The sequence below is a fragment of the Boleophthalmus pectinirostris genome, unplaced genomic scaffold (genome assembly GCF_026225935.1).
Source record: "Boleophthalmus pectinirostris isolate CB_2022bp ecotype Guang Dong unplaced genomic scaffold, ASM2622593v1 HiC_scaffold_6, whole genome shotgun sequence".
In the NCBI taxonomy this organism is placed as follows: Eukaryota; Metazoa; Chordata; class Actinopteri; order Gobiiformes; family Gobiidae; genus Boleophthalmus; species Boleophthalmus pectinirostris.
In genome coordinates this window covers 28,535,321-28,555,252 of record NW_026571447.1, presented here as the reverse complement: position 1 = coordinate 28,555,252, position 19,932 = coordinate 28,535,321, and the positions used below count along the sequence as shown (strand labels likewise).

The 19,932-nt window shown below is 42.2% G+C and overlaps 3 protein-coding genes across 3 annotated transcripts; 1 reads left to right on the top strand and 2 right to left on the bottom strand.

Annotated features, from left to right (window-relative positions):
* Positions 1-54: 54 nt before the first annotated feature.
* Positions 55-5,279, top strand: rnf115a (ring finger protein 115a). The gene is made up of 9 exons (XM_020927929.2): positions 55-188; positions 1,123-1,181; positions 1,273-1,327; positions 1,977-2,257; positions 2,440-2,508; positions 2,589-2,661; positions 2,731-2,824; positions 3,761-3,876; positions 4,289-5,279. Exons 1-9 carry the CDS (start codon positions 111-113, stop codon positions 4,406-4,408), a joined length of 945 nt encoding a protein of 314 aa, XP_020783588.1. The 5' UTR covers positions 55-110; the 3' UTR covers positions 4,409-5,279.
* A 55-nt stretch (positions 5,280-5,334) lies between these two features.
* On the bottom strand, positions 5,335-16,014 carry gba (glucosidase, beta, acid). The gene is made up of 12 exons (XM_020927928.2): positions 15,879-16,014; positions 15,640-15,708; positions 14,826-15,017; positions 14,604-14,750; positions 10,773-10,906; positions 10,284-10,456; positions 10,116-10,205; positions 8,493-8,640; positions 7,933-8,157; positions 6,550-6,713; positions 6,355-6,471; positions 5,335-5,861 (listed from the first exon to the last, which is right to left on the bottom strand). Exons 2-12 carry the CDS (start codon positions 15,701-15,703, stop codon positions 5,756-5,758), a joined length of 1,560 nt encoding a protein of 519 aa, XP_020783587.2. The 5' UTR covers positions 15,704-15,708; positions 15,879-16,014; the 3' UTR covers positions 5,335-5,755.
* Positions 16,015-17,122: 1,108 nt separating this feature from the next.
* On the bottom strand, positions 17,123-19,932 carry dap3 (death associated protein 3). The gene is made up of 8 exons (XM_055163961.1): positions 19,795-19,932; positions 19,585-19,715; positions 19,425-19,505; positions 19,142-19,306; positions 18,702-18,761; positions 18,542-18,631; positions 17,550-17,667; positions 17,123-17,455 (listed from the first exon to the last, which is right to left on the bottom strand). Exons 1-8 carry the CDS (start codon positions 19,859-19,861, stop codon positions 17,370-17,372), a joined length of 798 nt encoding a protein of 265 aa, XP_055019936.1. The 5' UTR covers positions 19,862-19,932; the 3' UTR covers positions 17,123-17,369.

Below are 19,932 nucleotides of genomic sequence, written 5' to 3'. Positions count from 1 at the left end.
AGGCTGCCCTGCTCCGCTCCTCTCCCCGCTCCTCCGGGCTCCTCTCCCCGCTCTGCGCTCCCATCAGTCCGCTGTTTGTGCTGTCGGAGCTCGCCCTGGAGAGGAGAAAGATGGCGGAGGCCGCGGCTGTTCCCCCGCATCGGTTTTTCTGTCACTGTTGTAAAGGGGAAGTGAATCCTAAACTCCCGGTGAGCTGTCCTCTTTTGTTTTTGTGTGTTTTACAAATTCCGTCGATGATCAAGCTGCTGTCAGAGCCTATTTCTTTGTAAAAGCATTTGTTTTGCTAGCTTGCTACGGCTAAATCGAAGCTAGCCCTGTTAGCATTTACAGCGTTTGTTGTTGTCAACTCTCTAAATAAACCCATGACAAGCGTGAATGTTTTCGACACTGATGCACAACATATTTCCAGGTCTTGTGAGGCTTGTGTGTGTAGATATCGAGTATATTTTTTTATGTTTTTAGCTTTGACAGCCTCAGATGTAATGTCCAAAACAGCCCGAACAGCTGATTTTTAATTATATGACAATAGCCGGGCCATAATTAAAAATTTGGTCAGATTAAAAGACATTTTGCTTTCGTTTTTAAATTCTTGACCAGCCAAGGTTTAAAGTAAAATATCCAGGGGATTTTGTGGAGCGCTGTAATTTCAGTTTCAGTTTTAAGTAGTCATTGCAAACAAATAAATACGGGGAATTATTGGACCTATACGCTGAAACAAAATACCATTTTAAGACCTAAAGACATTTAATAACTGAAGTAATTTGAGTTTTATTGGTATGTGGCTGGTTGGGAGTTAATTATGCTTATTTAATAAAAAAAATTCTGAATGTTGACACATGTGTATGGGTGCTACAACATGCTGGCTCTGGGTGTTTTCCTAAGTCTGTGTTAAAACTGCACAGTCAAAGGTGTGGTTGGCAGACCAGCTCTACCTCCCAAGTTACATTCATAACACTGTCTTACAATTGTTACTAATATTATCCTGGACAAATGATTAATAGTCTGACTGCAATGTGGAGCAATTATCAGTTACCCATGCCTATGTCTAAGAACATACAACATAGAACTTTTTTATGTGACTGTGAGGTATTCATGACATCTCTTTGATCCATGTCCTTCTAGGAATTCATTTGTCCAAGATGTGATTCTGGTTTTATAGAGGAAGTAACAGAAGACTCCAGGTAAAAGCTGTTATTCTCCAAACATCTTAGATTGGAATAATGTTATAATACTGTTATAATAACCTTACTAATCTCCATCTATTTTCCTCAGCCTCCTGGACAGTGGTGCGAATGGTGTAGATGATACAGCCTCACAGTTTGCAGAGGTATGGTTTGTTAGATATTTATATTGGGGAATTGGGGCATTTGAAAACTTGGCCATTACCAATTATTTACCAAAATGGTCCTGTACTTTTCACAATTTTTCACATATTTTATTTGTAGAGCTAAGAGAAACTTACCTTGTACAGGGCTGTGCTGCCAAAACAAACATGGTGACTCTGGTGAACGTAAATAGGCAAATTTGAAAGTAGAAATATGGGCTGTTTTGTTTGTAGAAGACTCACAGAGGGAAGCAATTTAGAGCATTTCTCGACAAAAAAAGATGCCTGTACTTTTCTCTCAGTTGGACTTATGTCTCTGTTTTGCCTAATCAGCCTGAACTATTTGCCTGAAAGTTTTGCCTTTTCCCAGTAGCTTTCAGCAAGAGACATCTCAGATTCATAATGTATAGACCTTGAATGAACAGTGATTTCCATCTTGCTTCTGCCAATTCATGGAGCCACAGGGTGCTTCAGAATTTAATGCAGCACACTGGTGCTATCTCTGAAAATCATTCCCAAATGTGCAACAAAATGATTCTGTTATTTAGTTTAGTTAAATATAGTTAAATATATTCATACCTATGTATTGTTTCAGCTATCTGCACTATCAGTAGGTATTACATATTTACCTGTCCTCCCTTTGCTGCTGTAGCTGTGGCATCTGCTGTTGGTGGAGCGCCCCTTCACGACAGACAGCGACAGCCCGGACTCAGAGCCACGGTTACCAGGGGGACGTCTGGGCGCGCTTGGTGACCTCGGTGGGTTGGGGACAGGACCTTTTGGGGGGTCAGTCCCAGCTGGTCTTGGGGGGCCTATGGGGGGACTGCTGGGGTCTGCAGATCACTGGGGCACACGTTCCCATCGCGTGCAGAGTCAGAGGAGATACAGGTCCAGAGGGAGCAGCCGGCCAGACCGCTCACCAGCAGTAGAAGGGTGAGTCAATGTTTTGAAAATGCACTATGCAACATTTCTGATGGAAAGTCCACCACCTGCTTGTCTCCATAGAGATGATATTGCTTTTACTGGAAAGTCGCACATTATGGCATTAAAATGAACTATCTCATACCATTTTTACTTTTAACTTAATTTCTCATTATCTTTGACTCATTCTACAGCATTGTTCAGCAGTTTCTTGCTGGTCTGTTTGCAAATTCTGGGGTTCCTGGTTCATCTCCTCTGTCATGGTAAGAGAATGTTTAGCTGATACCACCATTCTCATATAAAATGATCTTCTTTTTAAATATTGATGTTGTTGTTCTTACAGGACAGGGATGCTGCATTCTAATCCAGGGGACTACGCCTGGGGACAAGGAGGGTTAGATGCAGTTATAACACAGGTGAATGACTTTACTGATGTTTGACTACAGACACATTTGTTAATGCATTTGTCTGCCTCGTGTGTGTAGTTACTAGGTCAGTTGGAAAACACTGGCCCTCCACCAGCAGAGAGAGAGAAGATCTCATCTCTCCCAACAGTCAACATAACTCAGGAACAAGCAGGTCAGAGTTCTCCATTTATCAGCTGTGGTCAAGGGTTCTACTGTTTGTAGGGATGCACAAATGCAGCTTTTTCAGTTCCGATACCGATATTGATACTTTATCTTTAAGTATCTGCCAATACCCGATGTTGACCGATACCAGTGTAGGGAGGGGAAAATTACATTTAAAACACAGTTAACTTATTACACATGAGACCCAATAGTTTTATGTTTTATTTATCCTCCAAATGAACAGTGAACAGTTTTGTATGAATAAAAGTTCTAACTATATGAGACCAGTTCAGGCCAAAATCATCCTGTAAATAGTCTTATTACAACCAAATAAAGTCCCAGCCAGTATATTGATTGAACAATACCTGGAACTGATACCCCTTCCAGCAAATTTTTCATTATTGGTGCTGATATCCAATACCAGTATCAGTATCAGTGCATCTCTAGTTCTTTTGTTCACTGTTTTCACATTTGTTTCTTGCTTTGTATGTTGGAGTTGTGTAAATGCTGTTTGACTAATATAGTTTTTAAATGTTGCGTATTATTACAATGGGGGACAGTGGCAGTTTTTTAAGTGGAAGGTTGGTGGTTCCATTTTAGCTTCAGCCCGTCCATAGTTTTGCCGTGTCCTTAGGCATCCGTATTGTTTATGTGTGAATGTTTGTGTGGGTGATTGGTGGTGGTCAGAGAGGCTCTTGGCGCAGACACCAACCACGGTTTTGTCTTTCTTTTTTTTTTAATTAAAGCAACATTACCCGATTTTCAAACTTGTTGAAATTTTGCTTTATAACAATCTTTTTCATATGTTAAAGTTGGGTGGGGTGGACCGCCAAAACTCAAATGCTGCTTTAACATTTTTCTCTATGGGGAAAAGACATTTACTCATTTACAAGAATAAAGTTCAGTACCCCGCATTTTAAGAAACCCATTTATGTTCTGTGTGCAGATTGCTGTATGGAATGCCCGGTGTGCAAAGAGGACTTTGCATTAGGAGAGCCCGTCAGACAGCTGCCCTGTAACCACTTTTTTCATTCAGACTGCATAGTACCATGGCTGGAAATGGTAAGAAACAAAACAGTAACTTAAAATTGTATTGATACTTTGTACCTGATGTCATCCACATTTGCTGGGGGTGTGATGCTGTCTGAGGCTTTGTTAGACTTTAATCTGATCGTTATTTTAACACAATCTGACCAGAAATAGACAACAGTTTTTCTGTCACGCTCACTTTTTGGTGAAAATAACTGCTCCTGAAAATGTGCCGTTTAAATTTAGTGTTTTTTCAAGAGTTTTCAGACTATCTTAAACATTTTTCATCAGTGTTTGCTAATCTTGTATCACCCTGGTAACTCCCACCACAGAGATACATGTCAAACACCCCCAGCATGATGTCAAAGTATCAATTGTATAATCTACTTTGTGAATCACATTGACATCTCCTCACTTCTAAATGCTGTTCTGTTTCCTCATACAGCATGACACATGTCCAGTTTGTAGGAAGAGTTTGAATGGAGACGACAGCAGCAGCCAGTCCCCCTCAGAGCCCCCCTCCCAGTCCACGGACCCCCGCACACAGGAGAGGTGGTCCTTTTGAGACACCCCTCCCCCATTTCTCCATCCCATCCTCACCTCCAGCATCCAGCAGAGAAAATACATCTCACTGTTCTATCCACCTCCTACAGAATCACCAACTTGGTCTCATAATTTTTTGTTTATACTTTTACATATTTTTAACACCCATTTACAGATCCCTAGTAAGGCAGAGTATGATCTGCTCTATGCCTCTTTCATTAGAATTGAACAGGATAAAACACATTTTCAACTGGACATCTCTAAGGTCTCCCTCTGTGCCACTTGAAATGCACTGCTTCAATACAAAGACTTATCATGATTTGCATTATGTGCTCCAGATTCAGTACAAGATATTGTAATGGGAAATTTGACTTTTTTTTCCTTTTCAGCAGACATAATTAAGTGAAGCCAATACATGCCATGTTTACAAAGGATGTAAAAATCAAAGCAAACTGTTCAGAAACGGTCATTAATAATCGTTTTACACTGGATTCTTCTTTCATTACCATTGTTTTGATTTCTGAAAATGAAATCAAATAAAATCAAAGGACTTGTTTTAAGATTTTTGACATACAAGTGTCATGGCGAGAGTTTATGATTTTTTGTCCTTAAAGCGTGTGGAACGCGCCCATTATTGACCGCTGAAACTGATTTCCTTGTGTAAATATGACGTCATCCCTCTGTTAGCTCTATTCCTTTGTTTATCACTGTTTTTGTTTAACATTTTTATCACTTTTTTAATATAAAAACAATTAGGAAAACAACTATGATTTGCAAAGAAAACTTTAAGAATGGAGACGCAAATGTGAATTAACTGGTTATTAAACTGTATATTAAATATATGAAAATGTCTATGATGTAATAATAAATTGCAAAAATGTTATAAGATTGCATATCATGTATGCTTCCAAACAAAAGCACCTTACTGCTAAATACAGAAACATAAAAGGCCATCAAATCATGAGTTTATTGCATATGTAAACATGAAAAGTGTGGACCATACATCTCAGTTTTGCATTAATCTTGATATTGCAACTACTTGAAATATTTCACAGAATAGTTAAAAAGTGCAGTCTTTAAGGCGAGAGGTGAGTGATATAACAATGTGATTTGTGATGGGACACTCTGCCAATGGATCTTCTAATTAGGTGTTTGAAATCAGGATTCATTGGTTTTCCCTTTTGGTTAATCTCCAAAATCCCTGAGTGAGTGACAAGTGGATGCAAATTGCTTTAGTTTAGATATTTTTAAACTAGAAAGTAAAGTATGTATGAATTGTATTCAAATGTAAAAAATTTACAGGATTATTGGCATATCTCCCACCCCTAACTAATGCTTTAAATAGAAATAAGTGTAATTTATTTTGTCTTCATAGTGTGTTCCAAGCAAAAGTGAGTAAGGAGCGGGCTGGAGCAGTGGAGGTAAAGTAGCCAACCTCAGGATCCCAAACCTCAAACTTTATCTCAGCTGAGGACCTGGACAAGATAAGACATCAGATAGACAAATCAGGCATTTTTTATTAAATACAGTGTTCCTTCTGAGTCTGTGGAGCCAGTATTAAGTTAAGTCTGTGTCTTAAGTCTGTGTATGTTCAGACAAATTGATGATTATGAAAACTGAAAATCAGAGAACTGCTGATGTTACTGTCCAATCACCCGGCGTACAACTAAAAAGGGAATTTGAGAGTACTGAGAATAGTGATGAGCGGTTAACGGTTCAGCTTTAATGCAGTGTCTTCTGTGGTGCATGGTGCTCAGTATAATATAATTATCAAAACAGATGATGTGGTCATATTACTCAAATAAGGATCCACTTTCAGTACTAGTTCTAGTATAAATTATTCTAGTATAAATGTTTTGATGTTTTTTCGGTATTGATGACATGTGGAGAGTGAATGAATTAGCGCAATAAAAAGCAACTTTGTCCAAAAAGGCAAATGCATTAACACTAGAAATTATAATGACTTACCTGTTTAATATAAGTAGCACCACTGCTCCGTCTGGCCTGATAAAAACTGTGTATTCAAGCTCTGTTTTGAAACTGGCAGATACTCCCACTCTCTGAGACCCTCTCCACAGAAACGAGCTGTTTCAAATGAATAAATAATTTCAACATAAGGCGTCCAGCTGAGATGAAAGAGCTCCATGAAAACAATGCTGATACCTGAAATGAGCCATGGCGTAAAACATTGGTTGTTTGTAGAAGATGTCATTCTGCGCATCCACTATAATAGGGCTGTCCACAAAGTTTTTAACCCAGTTTGGTCCTCCAGTCTGGTCTAAAGCCAAGTTCCAGTCGGTCCAACCCTCCACATAATGATTTAAATCCTGTAGCAAACACATATTTTCAATTTCATCTATGTTCCAGAGATATGATCCATTGTCAATCTTTAGTAATATTTCAGGTAATATCTAAATGTAATCCAAGACTGCATTCACACTTGTCCTGGTTTGGACCATGTATGAGCCCAATTTAATCTCGATGTTGACTTGGTTTAGTGCTGTTCTTGTCCTGGTCTAGTCCAGGTTTTGCTCCGGATTTAGTCTAGTTTTGATGCCCACACGCTAAATGAAGACTACAACTAGACCAAACCAGGTCTACATCAGGACTCGACTAGGCCAAAACCAAGGCCAAACCAGGACCAAAAGATGTGAGAACACACAGAGTCCTTATGTAGGCTTAATTTAATCCAAGTCTAGCCCAGGTTTAGTCACAATTTGGTGTGTGCTAGCATGCCTAAACTGGAAAAGCATTTGCCTCCTAAGAGGAAAGGCCTGAATGCATACAGTACATGTAAAATGAACAGAGGGAGTCTCATTTCCCTTATAAAGAGGCAGGCAGGAGACAAAGGACCTGTTTCAGCTTGCTTTTGTGGCATGTATACAGTAGTAGTAGGGGTGGGTGATATGTCATCTACTCTACAAGATAACATCAAAAGTGTTGTTTTAAAATATGCAAACTTGGGATTGACTATATGTACAAATTCAATTCTGTCAACTGAACAAAAGCTTTAGAGTTTCATCGCTCATTCACTTGGCTTCTTTAGCTTTGGAACCTACCTGGACGACTGAGGGATTACACAAGTTTTACACATGTGTTGCAAAAAAACAGATTATAAGGAAAAAAAAAAAAAAAGCAGTGTAATGTGAGACTTGTAGCTAAATTGAGACATTATGACAAGTCAAACACCATATGTGTTTACGAGATTAACAACCAGAGCTGATATCATCAAATAAGTCGAGTGAATGTGTATGGAGTTTAAAAACACAGTGAAACACTTCCTGTATTATCACATGATACCAAAAGGTGGAACAGTGGTTTCTATTTGAGAGAAGAACTAAATAAGGAGGATTTGTGTGTTACAAGTGAATGAAACAAAACAACTCTAGGTGTTGAGGAAGTCGCAACATTCTAACATGGCTTAAAGCTCCCACAATGTTGCGATGAGGGAACTGACGTAACATAATTTAGTACCTTTAAAGTTAGATTAAATGTTAAAGGATTAAGGTTACATCACACAAAACAAAATGAGTTCAAAATAGTCACCTGAAGAATGTCATGTGCGTATTGTTCAGCCCTGTCCCAGCTCCCCAGTTTCACCCCTCGGTCCAGTGGACTCCAGCCGGCGCAGGCCTCTGTCCCAAACAGGTAATACTCAGGGTAGAGGTGGTGGGTGGTCCCCAGGCTAAACTCAGGTGGGACAAAGTGATCGAAGTACCAATGAACTGCCACTCCGTGAATGTACCTGCCAGCATGCACATCGCTCAACACCTAAAAAAAACAATTATTACTCATTTAATGAGTAACAGTTTTATCCTGCAGCTGTTTTCAAACAAAACACCATCTAAGAAAATATACTGTTTTATAAGTAGCACCCAAACTATAAAAAGGAATACAACAGTTTTAAACTACTACTACTAGTAAAACAGGTATAAAATATCATGACAAGTATTTCAAAATTAGACCTTAATATTTAAGAAAATGTTACAGCTATGTAGCTGTAACATTTTCTTTACTTTATACTTTATAATGGAATGAACATGTCTTCAGAATCTAAAAACATAATAACACAGGGCTGTTCCCTCTTCATCACGTCCTTGACTCACCACTTTGGCCCAGTGCGGCAGCAGCAGTCGATTATCATCAAGGATCAGGACATGAGTGTGTTTAAACTGAGAGGACTGGAGCGCTGGGCCCAGGTCCAGAGCCACCCAGTCCCTCTGCTCCTCGGGGGTGAACCCCAGAGCCTGGAAACTGCACAAACAGTGGAGTCACCTCCTTAGTCTAATTTTATTCCAAGATAAATTGATTTAACCTGATGCTGTTTGCTTCTTTTTGTGCATGTACTAAAAGCTGTAGACTGGGTGGGCATCTCTGGTACTGTACTAAACTGGTTCAAGTCCTATCTAGAAGACAGGAAGTATTTTGTTGAAATTGGAAACTGTGTCTCAGATCACATGGCCCTGACCTGTGGGGTGCCTCAGGGGTCAATCCTGGGCCCCCTGTTGTTCAATCTCTACATGCTGCCATTAGGCCAGTTAATAAGCAGCAATAATGTGTCCTACCACAATTATGCAGACGACACTCAGATCTACGTCTCTCTGGCAGCAGGAGACTATGGACCAGTGGACTCACTCTGCCACTGCATCCAACAGATCAGTGTGTGGATGCAAAACAACTTTCTCCAGCTAAACTCTGACAAGACTGAAGTCATAGTGTTTGGTCCACAGAAACAAAGGGACAGTGTCAGCAGTCACCTCCAGTCTCTCTCTCTAAAACCTTCAAATCAGGCAAGAAATCTAGGGGTAATAATGGACTCAGACTTGAACTTTAACAGCCACATCAAATCAATAACATCTGCAGCCTTTTACCATCTAAAAAACATAGCAAAAATCAAAGATTTACTGTCTAAAGCAGACTTGGAGAAACTTATCCATGCGTTTGTCTCCAGTAGATTAGACTACTGTAATGTTCTGCTCACTGGTCTCTCAAAACGAGCTGTGAGACACTGCAGAACATCCAGAACGCTGCAGCTCGGGTCCTTACTCGAACTAGGAAGTACGAGCACATAAGTCCTGTGCTCAGGTCTCTGCACTGGCTTCCTGTGCCTCAGAGACTTTAAAGCAGCTCTGCTTGTGTACAAGTCTCTCCATGGCCGAGCACCAAAGTACATCTGTGACATGTTAGTGTCATATGAACCATCTCGCACTCTGAGGAGCTCAGGGACCGGCCTCCTGCTGGTGCCCAGAGTCAGGACTAAACAAGGGGAGTCAGCGTTTCAGGTTCATGCAGCTAAAACCTGGAACAGTCTTCCTGAACATGTGAGACAGACTCTTCTGTGACGCTGTTTAAATCCAGGCTCAAAACATTTCTGTTTAACTGTGCATATAACTGAAAGGTTTTCATTCCGCACTCTTCTCTCCAATTTATGTCTCTCTTTTTTAATTTTAATCTTCATGATTTTTTATGTTTTGTTTTTATTATGATTTTAATGTATTTCTTATTCTGTAAAGCACTTTGAATTACTTTGTGTACGAATTGTGCTATACAAATAAACTTGCCTTGCCTTGCCTTGCCTAGAATATGATGAGAAAAAGCCCCTATCTAACTATCACTTATGTAATTCTAAGCATATAGGAATACATGTTATATTATTATTGAAAGGATCATGGTAGAAACACTGCACCATTTATCTAACTTTAATGTCAAATATTTAAATTCGAGGATACCTGTAGTTTGTCATTTTCCCTGCACTGGGCTCATTTCCTGTGGTCAAAGCCCAGAAAGTCAAGTTGTATTTTGCATATTCCTCAAAAAACCTAGAAACAAGTACATTTAGAAACAAGTAATTTCACATGCCTGCTGTGACTTCAAAGAGTAAATTCACTCTTGCTCACCGGATATAATACTGTGCCCAGGTCTTATGCTCTTTGCCCCCAGGCTTCCCCTTTAAAGAGCCTTTTCCAATAAGGGCACCATTGGTTTTCATCCAGGTGGGGGCGCTCCATGCACTGGCCAGCAGAGAGAGGGGTTTTGGGGACATGCTCTGGGCTTTCAGTAACAGAGGGATCTGACAAGAAGAGAAGACGGTTACATACAACAATATCTGTTATAGTGCAGATGTTTTGATCTGGTTTATGGTTTATATACAGCGTCTTTTTACTGTATATCCACATGAACGGGCACAAAGTTCAATGTCTTCTCTTCTCTACTTATGAAATCGTTTTATAAGCAATGCAAAAAGTGCTTACCATTTTACAATCAAGGCGTGACTGTTGTTTTACCAGTTTTTTATTTTGGAAATTCCCATCATTTCCAAACTGAAATTTCTATGGGAGATTTTCGGAAATCTATAAATGTTAAAATGAAGGGGGGACTCCACAAACCTTTCTCTGAGTGTCCTCTGGAGCCAGGGTGAAGTGGTCGAGGTTGTAGTCTTCAGGCGTGTCAGCGTAAGTGTACAAACGAGTAGAGAAGTCACAGCTCGCCATGGGAACACGCACCACGCTGTAGCCAATTCCTGTACGAGGACAAGAAAGTAAGGCAAAAAATAATCAACAGTTACTGAAATCCATCCATCCATCCATCCATCCATTTTCGTCCGCTTATCCGGGGCCGGGTCGCGGGGGGAGCAGCCTAAGCAGGGACTCCCAGACTTCCTTCACCCCAGACACGTCCTCCAGCTCCTCCAGGGGACCCCGAGGCGTTCCCAGGCCAGCCGAGAGACATAGTCCCTCCAGCGTGTCCTGGGTCTTCCCCGGGGCCTCCTCCCGGCGGGACATGCCCGGAACACCTCCCGAGGGAGGCGCCCAGGAGGCATCCGGAACAGATGCCCGAGCCACCTCAACTGGCTCCTCTCGACGTGGAGGAGCAGCGGCTCTACTCCGAGCTCCTCCCGTGTGACTGAGCTCCTCACCCTATCTCTAAGGGAGCGCCCAGCCACCCTGCGGAGGAAACTCATTTCGAGCGCTTGTATCCGCGATCTCGTCCTTTCGGTCACTACCCAGAGCTCATGACCATAGGTGAGAGTAGGAACGAAGACTGACCGGTAAATCGAGAGCTTCGCCTTTCGACTCAGCTCCCTCTTCACCACAACGGTCCGATACAGCGACCGCATCACTGCCGAAGCTGCACCGATCCGCCTGTCAATCTCACGTTCCGTCCTTCCCTCACTCGTGAACAAGACCCCGAGATACTTGAACTCCTCCACTTGAGGCAAAGACTCCCCACCCACCCGGAGAGGGCAAGCCACCTTTTTCCGGTCGAGAACCATGGCCTCGGACTTGGAAGAGCTGATCCTCATCCCAGCCGCTTCACACTCGGCTGCAAACCGCCCCAGTGCACATTGCAGGTCCTGGTTCGATGAAGCCAACAGGACAACATCGTCCGCAAACAGCAGAGATGAAATCCTGTGGTCCCCAAACCGGACCCCTCCGGCCCCTGACTGCGCCTAGAAATTCTGTCCATAAATACAATGAACAGAACCGGTGACAAAGGGCAGCCCTGGCGGAGTCCAACATGCACCGGGAACAGGTCTGACTTACTGCCGGCAATGCGAACACAGCTCCTGCTCCGGTCATACAGGGACCGGACAGCCCTTAGCAAAGGGCCCCGGACCCCATACTCCCAGAGCACCCCCCACAGGACACCACGAGGGACACGGTCGAATGCCTTCTCCAGATCCACAAAACACATGTGGACTGGTTGGGCAAACTCCCATGAACCCTCGAGCACCCTATGGAGAGTGTAGAGCTGGTCCAGTGTTCCACGGCCAGGACGAAAACCACACTGCTCCTCCTGAATCCGAGGTTCGACTATCGGCCGGATTCTCCTCTCCAGTACCCTGGCATAGACCTTACCGGGAAGGCTGAGAAGTGTGATCCCCTATAGTTGGAACACACCCTCCGGTCCCCCTTCTTATACAGAGGGACCACCACCCCGGTTTGCCAGTCCAGAGGTACTGTCCCCGACCGCCACGCGATGTTGAAGAGGCGTGTCAGCCAAGACAGCCCCACAACATCCAGAGACTTCAGGTACTCAGGACGGATCTCATCCAACCCCGGAGCCTTGCCACCAAGGAGCTTGCCAACCACCTCAGTGACTTCGGCCAGGGTGATGGATGAGTCCGCCTCCGAGTCCCCAGCCTCGGCCTCCTCCTCGGAGGACGTGACGGTGGGATTGAGGAGATCCTCAAAGTATTCCTTCCACCGCCGGACAACGTCCCCAGTCGAGGTCAAGCAGCTCTCCCCCCGCACTGTAAACAGTGTTGGTGAAGAACTGCTTCCCCCTCCTGAGGCGCCGGACGGTTTGCCAGAATCTCTTTGAGGCCGTCCGATAGTCCTTCTCCATGGCCTCCCCGAACTCCTCCCAGCTCCGAGTTTTTGCCTCCGCGACCACACGGGCTGCAGCACGCTTGGCCCGCCGGTACCTGTCAGCTGCCTCAGGAGTCCCCCGAGCCAGCAAGGCCCGATAGGACTCCTTCTTCAGCTTGACAGCATCCCTTACTTCCGGTGTCCACCACCGGGTTCTGGGGTTGCCGCCGCGACAGGCACCACAGACCTTACGCCCACAGCTCCGAGCAGCTGCATTGACAATAGAGGCCGAGAATGAAGCCCACTCGGACTCCATATCTCCAGCCTCCCCCGGAATCCGGGAGAAGTCCTCCCGGAGGTGCGAGTTGAAGGTCCCTCTGACAGAGGGCTCCGCCAGACGTTCCCAACAGACCCTCACTACACGCTTGGGCCTGCCAGGTCTTTCCGGCTTCCTCCTCCGCCAGCGAACCCAACTCACGACCAGGTGGTGATCAGTTGACAGCTCAGCCCCTCTCTTCACCCGAGTGTCCAAGACACGCGGCCGGAGATCAGATGACACGACGACAAAGTCGATCATCGACCTCCGGCCTAGGGTGTCCTGGTGCCACGTGCACTTATGGACACCCTTGTGCTCGAACATGGTGTTTTGTTATGGACAAACTGTGACTAGCACAGAAGTCCAATAACAAAACACCACTCGGGTTCAGATCGGGGAGGCCGTTCCTCCCAATCACCCCTCTCCAAGTGTCACTGTCGTTGCCCACGTGGGCGTTGAAGTCCCCCAGGAGAACAACGGAGTCCCCGGTCGGTGCACTGTCTAGTACCCCTCCCAAGGACTCCAAGAAGGCCGGGTACTCTGCACTGCTGTTCGGCCCGTAGGCCGACACCACAGTGAGAGACCTGTCCCCGACCCGAAGGCGCAGGGACGCGACCCTCTCGTTCACCGGGGTGAACTCCAACACACAGCGACTGAGCTGTGGGGCAATGAGCAGGCCCACACCAGCCCGCCGCCGCTCCCCGCGGCCAACGCCAGAGAAATGGAGAGTCCAGCCCCTCTCAAGGAGTTGGGTTCCAGAGCCCAAACTGTGCGTGGAGGTGAGGCCGACTATATCTAGTCGGTAACGCTCAACCTCCCGCACAAGCTCAGGCTCCTTACCCCCCAGCGAGGTGACATTCCATGTCCCCAGAGCTAGTCTCCATGTCCGGAGATCCGGTCGCCGAGGCCCCCGCCGTCGACTGCTGCCCAGATCTCTCTGCACCGGCCCCATATGGATCCTCCTGCGGGTGGTGGGCCCACGTGAGGACGGCCCCACGTCGCTCCTTCGGGCTGAGCCCCGTGGGGGGAGGCTCGGCCACCAGGCGCTCGCTGGCGAGCACCCACCCCAGGCCTGGCTCCAGGGTGAGGCCCCGGTGACGCCAATCCGGGCGACGTAACTGGCCTTGCTCGTACACTCATCATAGGGGCTTCTGAACCGTTCTTCGTCTGACCCGTCCCCCCGGACCTGTTTGCCTTGGGTGACCCTACCAGGGGCATGAAGCCCCCGACAACATAGCTCCCGGGATCATTCGGGCACTCAAACCCCTCCACCACGATAAGGTGACGGTTCAAGGAAATATAAAATATAAAAATTAAATGCTTTATGTATGTCAAATAGGGATAGGCAGTTTCTTAATATTAATCAAAACAATATACACTTTTCAATTTCAAATCATTAATGACGAGCTTCAGGCTGTTTTACAAAAAATACAAATTGTGTAAGTTCTCTGTTTCTCTCATTCACCAAATATCATTTCATCATCATTTTAATAAATCAAATTAAGTTAAAAGGAGGAAAAAACTTGAAATCGTCCATACCTGGAGCAAAACAATAGATTTTAGTTGATGCATAAACCAAGGACACATACCGTCAGAGGAGAAATACTGTCTCAGGAGCTGGTCCTGAGTCCCAGAGGAGAGCGACATTATGTTGATAGCTGCAGCATCCGTCATAGCTCCTCCAAAACCTCTGATCTTCTGATATTTCTGACTGCGATTGATGGTTATCCTGACACCTAAAGGAGACATAACATTTATTGAAGGATTTTGGTGTAACTGATACACAGAACCTTAACAGTGGGTAACTTTACCTGACCCTGTGCTGTTCTTCCCAAACGTTCCATGTCCCACCTCAAATCTGATGCCCATCATGTTACTCAGGTAGGACATGTATTTTCCCACCGGAGGGAGGGCTATTAAACTCATATCATCACAATATGTGGCATTGCAAACACACACCACAGAGCCATGACCGAAGTCCTTGGGAACACATTTGGTGGTTTCTAGAGAGGGACAATTAAAGCACAGATGATGTCAAATTTACTATAATAAATAAATACACAAAATAAATGAATACAAATAAATACAATTAAACATAAATAAGTTGTGTATTACCTATGTGTAAATAAAAAGTACAACATAAGACCTATGACAGCGTAATGTTTTGTTGTTTTTTTTACAGTGGTGGATAATAGTCCATTACATTTACTCAAGTAACTTTACACAGTTAAGTAACTTTTTTAGAAAAATTGTATTTCTCAGAGTGCTCCCCCACTGTTAATAAGTCTACAAGTGACAAAAGCTTTATGTTAACAATATTAAATAATGACTGCTCCTTCAGATATTATTTTGTTTTGTCTAGTTATCCTTTAACATCACAGATTGTCTGCATCATTTAATGATTTGTTCCAATTATAGTAATTAAAAATCATAAATCAAATGTTACATGAGCGTACACTCTACTACTTGCTACTCTTACTTTCATGAGTAGTAGTTTCCTCTTTAACTCTTTTTGTTTAATTTCTTGTACCATTACTTATTTAGTATTTCTTCTTAAATCTTATTATTTTCAAGCATTTTAAGTACATTTGTGGCCACTGTATCCACCTGTTTCTTTATCATTACCTGTTATCACAGGTGTACACAGGAAGTAGAGCGCTACAATGGCAGGTGCCCATGACAAAGCCATTTTACCTGTAAGAAGAATGAAAGTTAAATGTTTGGTAATTCACAGAGCAAGTAAACCTACTATGTTAATGTCTGACCATAACCTTACATGCAGGATGTTTGTGGTGAAGTTTAGCTGACACCATCGGATTTTATTATTTAACCAGCACAAACACTGCACAAAAATGAATTCTTACCCGAGAGGTGTTCAGCAGATGTTTGGTCATGTCCCGAGTATAAACAGAGGCATTTTCTGAGCTGTTTTTGAGCAGTCTGGCTACTTTCCCCACGCAGTCTGTTTTGGCAAATGAAACTCTGACAGTCACGTGATCTGGTTTAGTCATGTGAATACAATTGCACTATTACTATTCGTCCACCAGATGGTACTAAAAATAAAGTAAAACAAATAAAAGTGCAGCATATAACTTTTCTGGTGCCATAGGGATCTTATTTTCCTGGCATCTTCTCCAATATGACATTAAACTTTAAAAAAAAATAAAATAAAAAGGAGATCAAATGAATGCCATGTTGTGGAACAGGAAAGCTCTGACTTCTCCATGGAAAAAGACACAGATCCTCATCAGAAAAGTTACATAGTACATCTTTAACCTGTCTTTAGAGGACACAAGTTTTTCTCATGTTCAGTATATGGACGGGCCTCATATGGAAGCTCAGAACCTCCAGAATTCACTCACAGAGGGTCATTTTAGATTTAAAGTTTAAACCAACTGGATTTCAGCAAACTGATTGAAATTGGCAACCAAATGAGAGCAAGTAAAAGCTATATTTGATTTGCACACGTTTACCCCATCTGTTTACCCCTTGAGATTTTACTAAAATTAATCTCATAGGCAAATATATTTTCTATTCATGTTCAGTTGCGAATGCTGCAGCTGACCCTTTCTGTCCTTCTTAATCTTGTCTCATCACCTGCTCATGTTGGTTTAACCTGAGTCTGAGCTCAAACACAAACACAAACTGCTGGTGAGAGAGGACCAGTGCAGATGACAGAGGGTGTGGTCACTGTGGTCAGAGCATCCTCAAACTGTAATTAAGATTATCACAAATATGGCAAAAGGAGAAATTCAATTTGTCAACTGGACAAAACATTATTTGGTTGAATACATTTTGCAGCACATCCAAGCTGCTTCTTCAGTTGTTCAGTTGAACAGTTCAGGTTGTACTGAAAATAAAGGCTGTATAACACTTCATTGAGGGTAAAAGGGAGAGTTAAAATGACAGAATTTGAAAAAATTATTCAAGCGAAGACAAATGTACTAAAATTGCCCTTAGGGGATAATTTTAGTACATTAGGGGAAAGGTTAAACATTGCTATGGCCTCAGGGGTCGTAATTATTCAAATATGACAGAGCTAATAAAATATTTGATAATAATATAGTCAAATTTCAATTAAAAATCACTGTACCAAAAGGGAAAAACAAATTATGTAAACAATTTTAATATGAAAGAAGCACACACATTTATTTACAAAGACAACTTTACAGTATTTTAATGTACAGTGCATGAACATCTGCGGTTTTACATGTATATTTATTTATTCATAGGTTTCAGTTCCTGCATGGCCACCTAGTTGAGGACCATTCAAGTGATAGAATAATGTGTTCAGAATTGTCGATTTTGATGGTAATGATCGTTATTTACAATCACTCTGAAACCTATTGTTGACACTACAAGAAGGCACAAACTTTGTCCAACATCCATGGATTTCTGTTGCTCAAAAAGACCAGCTCTTTCTTCCCTTCTTCTGTATGACCTTTTGAACACACATAAAAGAAATAGGCTATGAGTAAATTAGACTTTGTGAATGTGAATATGTGAAATGCAAATATGATACAAAACTGAAGTACTTTGCGGATGTTGCAGCCAGTGGCGGTCGATATAATAAAGGTAGCAGCTCTCAAACTCTTTCTCGCTGTAGTTGGACACAGACACAGGGATAAAAGGATCCATGCAGTCAAATCCTCTCTGTTTAGGAACAAAAACAGTACTGTGTTAAAAAATATATATATTAACAATTACAGTAATGTGAATGCATATAAACTTAGATTGTGACTTATGACAACAATTAACATTAACATAAATACATCTAGAATCTTTTATTGAATTTCTGGTGTTTGTATTGCTCAAAAATACTCCAGAAAACATACACACCTACAGATTGACCTGTAACCTATTTAATGTCACCTTCTTGTCTCCATTTAAATAAGTAAGTTTAATGCCATTCTGTGTAACATTCTAAATAAAGAATCCTGTCCCACAAAAGTTATATATTGCACTTTTAAGAGCCAAGATTATTCTCAAGTTTGTCGACTCACAAAATATAATTAGGTTCAACATTTCCTTTTAGAATTTCTTTTGTAAAAATTGTGTCTCACTCAGAGAGGAACAAATGTCTTCCTAGATCTAGAACGAATCGTTTTAAAAGGAGTTTCGTTCGAGCTGCTATTATCCTTATGAATAAATGGTAATCTATTTATCAATTTTAGTACGTCGTCTTTGAAAAATCGTGTGTTTTTTAATATTTGTTGTGATCTTAGCCAAGTGTGATGGATGAATTTCATTATTTATGGAACAAACCATTCTGCACCGGAGCACTGAACGCTGAATTTTGTATATGTGTTTACTGTGCATAATGTGGATGAATGAAATGTGAAATGTGGGACCAGCTTCTCAAATCTGCAAAATAAATTTACCTACAGTTACTTATTATAAAGCAACTTAACCCTAACCTAACCATTGAAGATTTAAAATTCTAAATATTATGTTAATGAATGTCAAAATAAGTTCCGTAATCATTCTGTGGCTTAGACTGGCTGGTCACAAATCTAATCGACTTTACCTGTCCCAGCAGTTCTTGAGGTCTGTATGATAATTTTGAAGTGTAGAGAGATCCAGTCTGCGACAAAGTAGTGATGATGGCTCCTCCGTTCTAAAAACAATAAAACTATATTATTAATGTGGTTATAACTCAGGTATAAATATTTGTACGATTCACTTACCCAGTCATTCTTCATTAGTTTCCTTACATTATGGATCAATGTGAGCTCATCTGGATCCACCTAACAAACATGAACATTTTCAGTCTTCGTGAGGTATGAAAAAATATGCTAAAAGGTGCATGTATGTAACTTTTTTGGTGAAGGGTCTGACACCTGCTTGTCTCCATGAAGATGTATTGCTTTACTTGGGATGGTACAAAATGTTGTGTTAAACCTCAATCTCCATGGAGACAAACATGTGCCACTAATAGACAAGTTACAGGTCAGATCTGTGGAGAGGTGAGCCCACTCACAGTATGAATACATGTTTTCCAATGTATTTTTGAACAACTAATGAAAGGTATGCTAGATAGATATGTTAATGCCCTATTATGCTCCACCTTCCCCAGAAAAGTTACATAGTGCACCTTTAACTAAGTCTATATTAATTTCAGTCTCACAGTAGTCTTGTCTTCCTTTTTAATGGTGGACCGTCCCCAGAGAGCATTGACACCATCCACAGCCACGACCAACCGGAAGGCTGTGTCAGACTGACCGCTCTGTATCCTCAGCTCCTTCATGACGGCACCCACAACGTCACTGCTGCTTTTCACACGAGATATACCCTAAAAAAGGTAGACAAACAACACAAACTAAGGCAAGCAAACAACAAATGTGGAACATGTAAAAAAAACAAAACAGTATAAATCATTCTAAGACAAAGACTTTACTGAAAAAACACACCTGATCCACAAGTTCTCCCAGCAAACTTCCTTCCTCTGTGAACTCTCTCTTTGTCCACACATAGCGGTGTTTTGTCTTAATCTGGAAAAACAATTATTTGATAAGAAATGTACAAAACAATATTGCATAGGTAACAGAGGAAGACACTACAAAAAGATACCTTTGTGAGGAAGGGTTCATTGGTAATCCTGAAGTTGCGTAACCATTCTGTGGCTTGCAGTGGCTGGTCAAATCGAGCAGAATTAAAGGAAGACTGGAGCAGCTCCTTACAGTTCTTTACCCAGCGGTGTGCTAGAAACGGTAAATATGGAGTGATGCACTACAACTGAAACCAATGAGGAGATGACAAAAAGCATGTGATGTGTCTTACCGTCAGGAATATGCAGAATGAGCCAACCCTGTGTGTAACAGAAATGTAATGTGTGACAAAGAGACATTGTCTTTCCACTGCCATTTGTCCCATCTGAACATAGTGTTAAGGTAAATACACAAACTCATGTCTCTCAAA

Excerpts from the sequence above, each read along its gene's own strand:
- rnf115a (XM_020927929.2), top strand. The coding sequence starts at position 111 with ATGGCGGAGGCCGCGGCTGTTCCCCCGCATCGGTTTTTCTGTCACTGT. Across the intron at positions 2,825-3,760 it reads CATAACTCAGGAACAAGCAG|ATTGCTGTATGGAATGCCCG; the intron begins GTCAGAGTTCTC and ends TTCTGTGTGCAG. Across the intron at positions 3,877-4,288 it reads TAGTACCATGGCTGGAAATG|CATGACACATGTCCAGTTTG; the intron begins GTAAGAAACAAA and ends TTCCTCATACAG.
- gba (XM_020927928.2), bottom strand. The coding sequence starts at position 15,703 with ATGGCTTTGTCATGGGCACCTGCCATTGTAGCGCTCTACTTCCTGTGT. Across the intron at positions 10,907-14,603 it reads ACAGTATTTCTCCTCTGACG|GAATTGGCTACAGCGTGGTG; the intron begins GTATGTGTCCTT and ends GTCCTCGTACAG. Across the intron at positions 6,472-6,549 it reads TACGCCATGGCTCATTTCAG|CTCGTTTCTGTGGAGAGGGT; the intron begins GTATCAGCATTG and ends CATTTGAAACAG.
- dap3 (XM_055163961.1), bottom strand. The coding sequence starts at position 19,861 with ATGTCTCTTTGTCACACATTACATTTCTGTTACACACAGGGTTGGCTC. Across the intron at positions 19,506-19,584 it reads ATGAACCCTTCCTCACAAAG|ATTAAGACAAAACACCGCTA; the intron begins GTATCTTTTTGT and ends TTGTTTTTCCAG. Across the intron at positions 18,632-18,701 it reads AACTAATGAAGAATGACTGG|AACGGAGGAGCCATCATCAC; the intron begins GTAAGTGAATCG and ends TATTGTTTTTAG.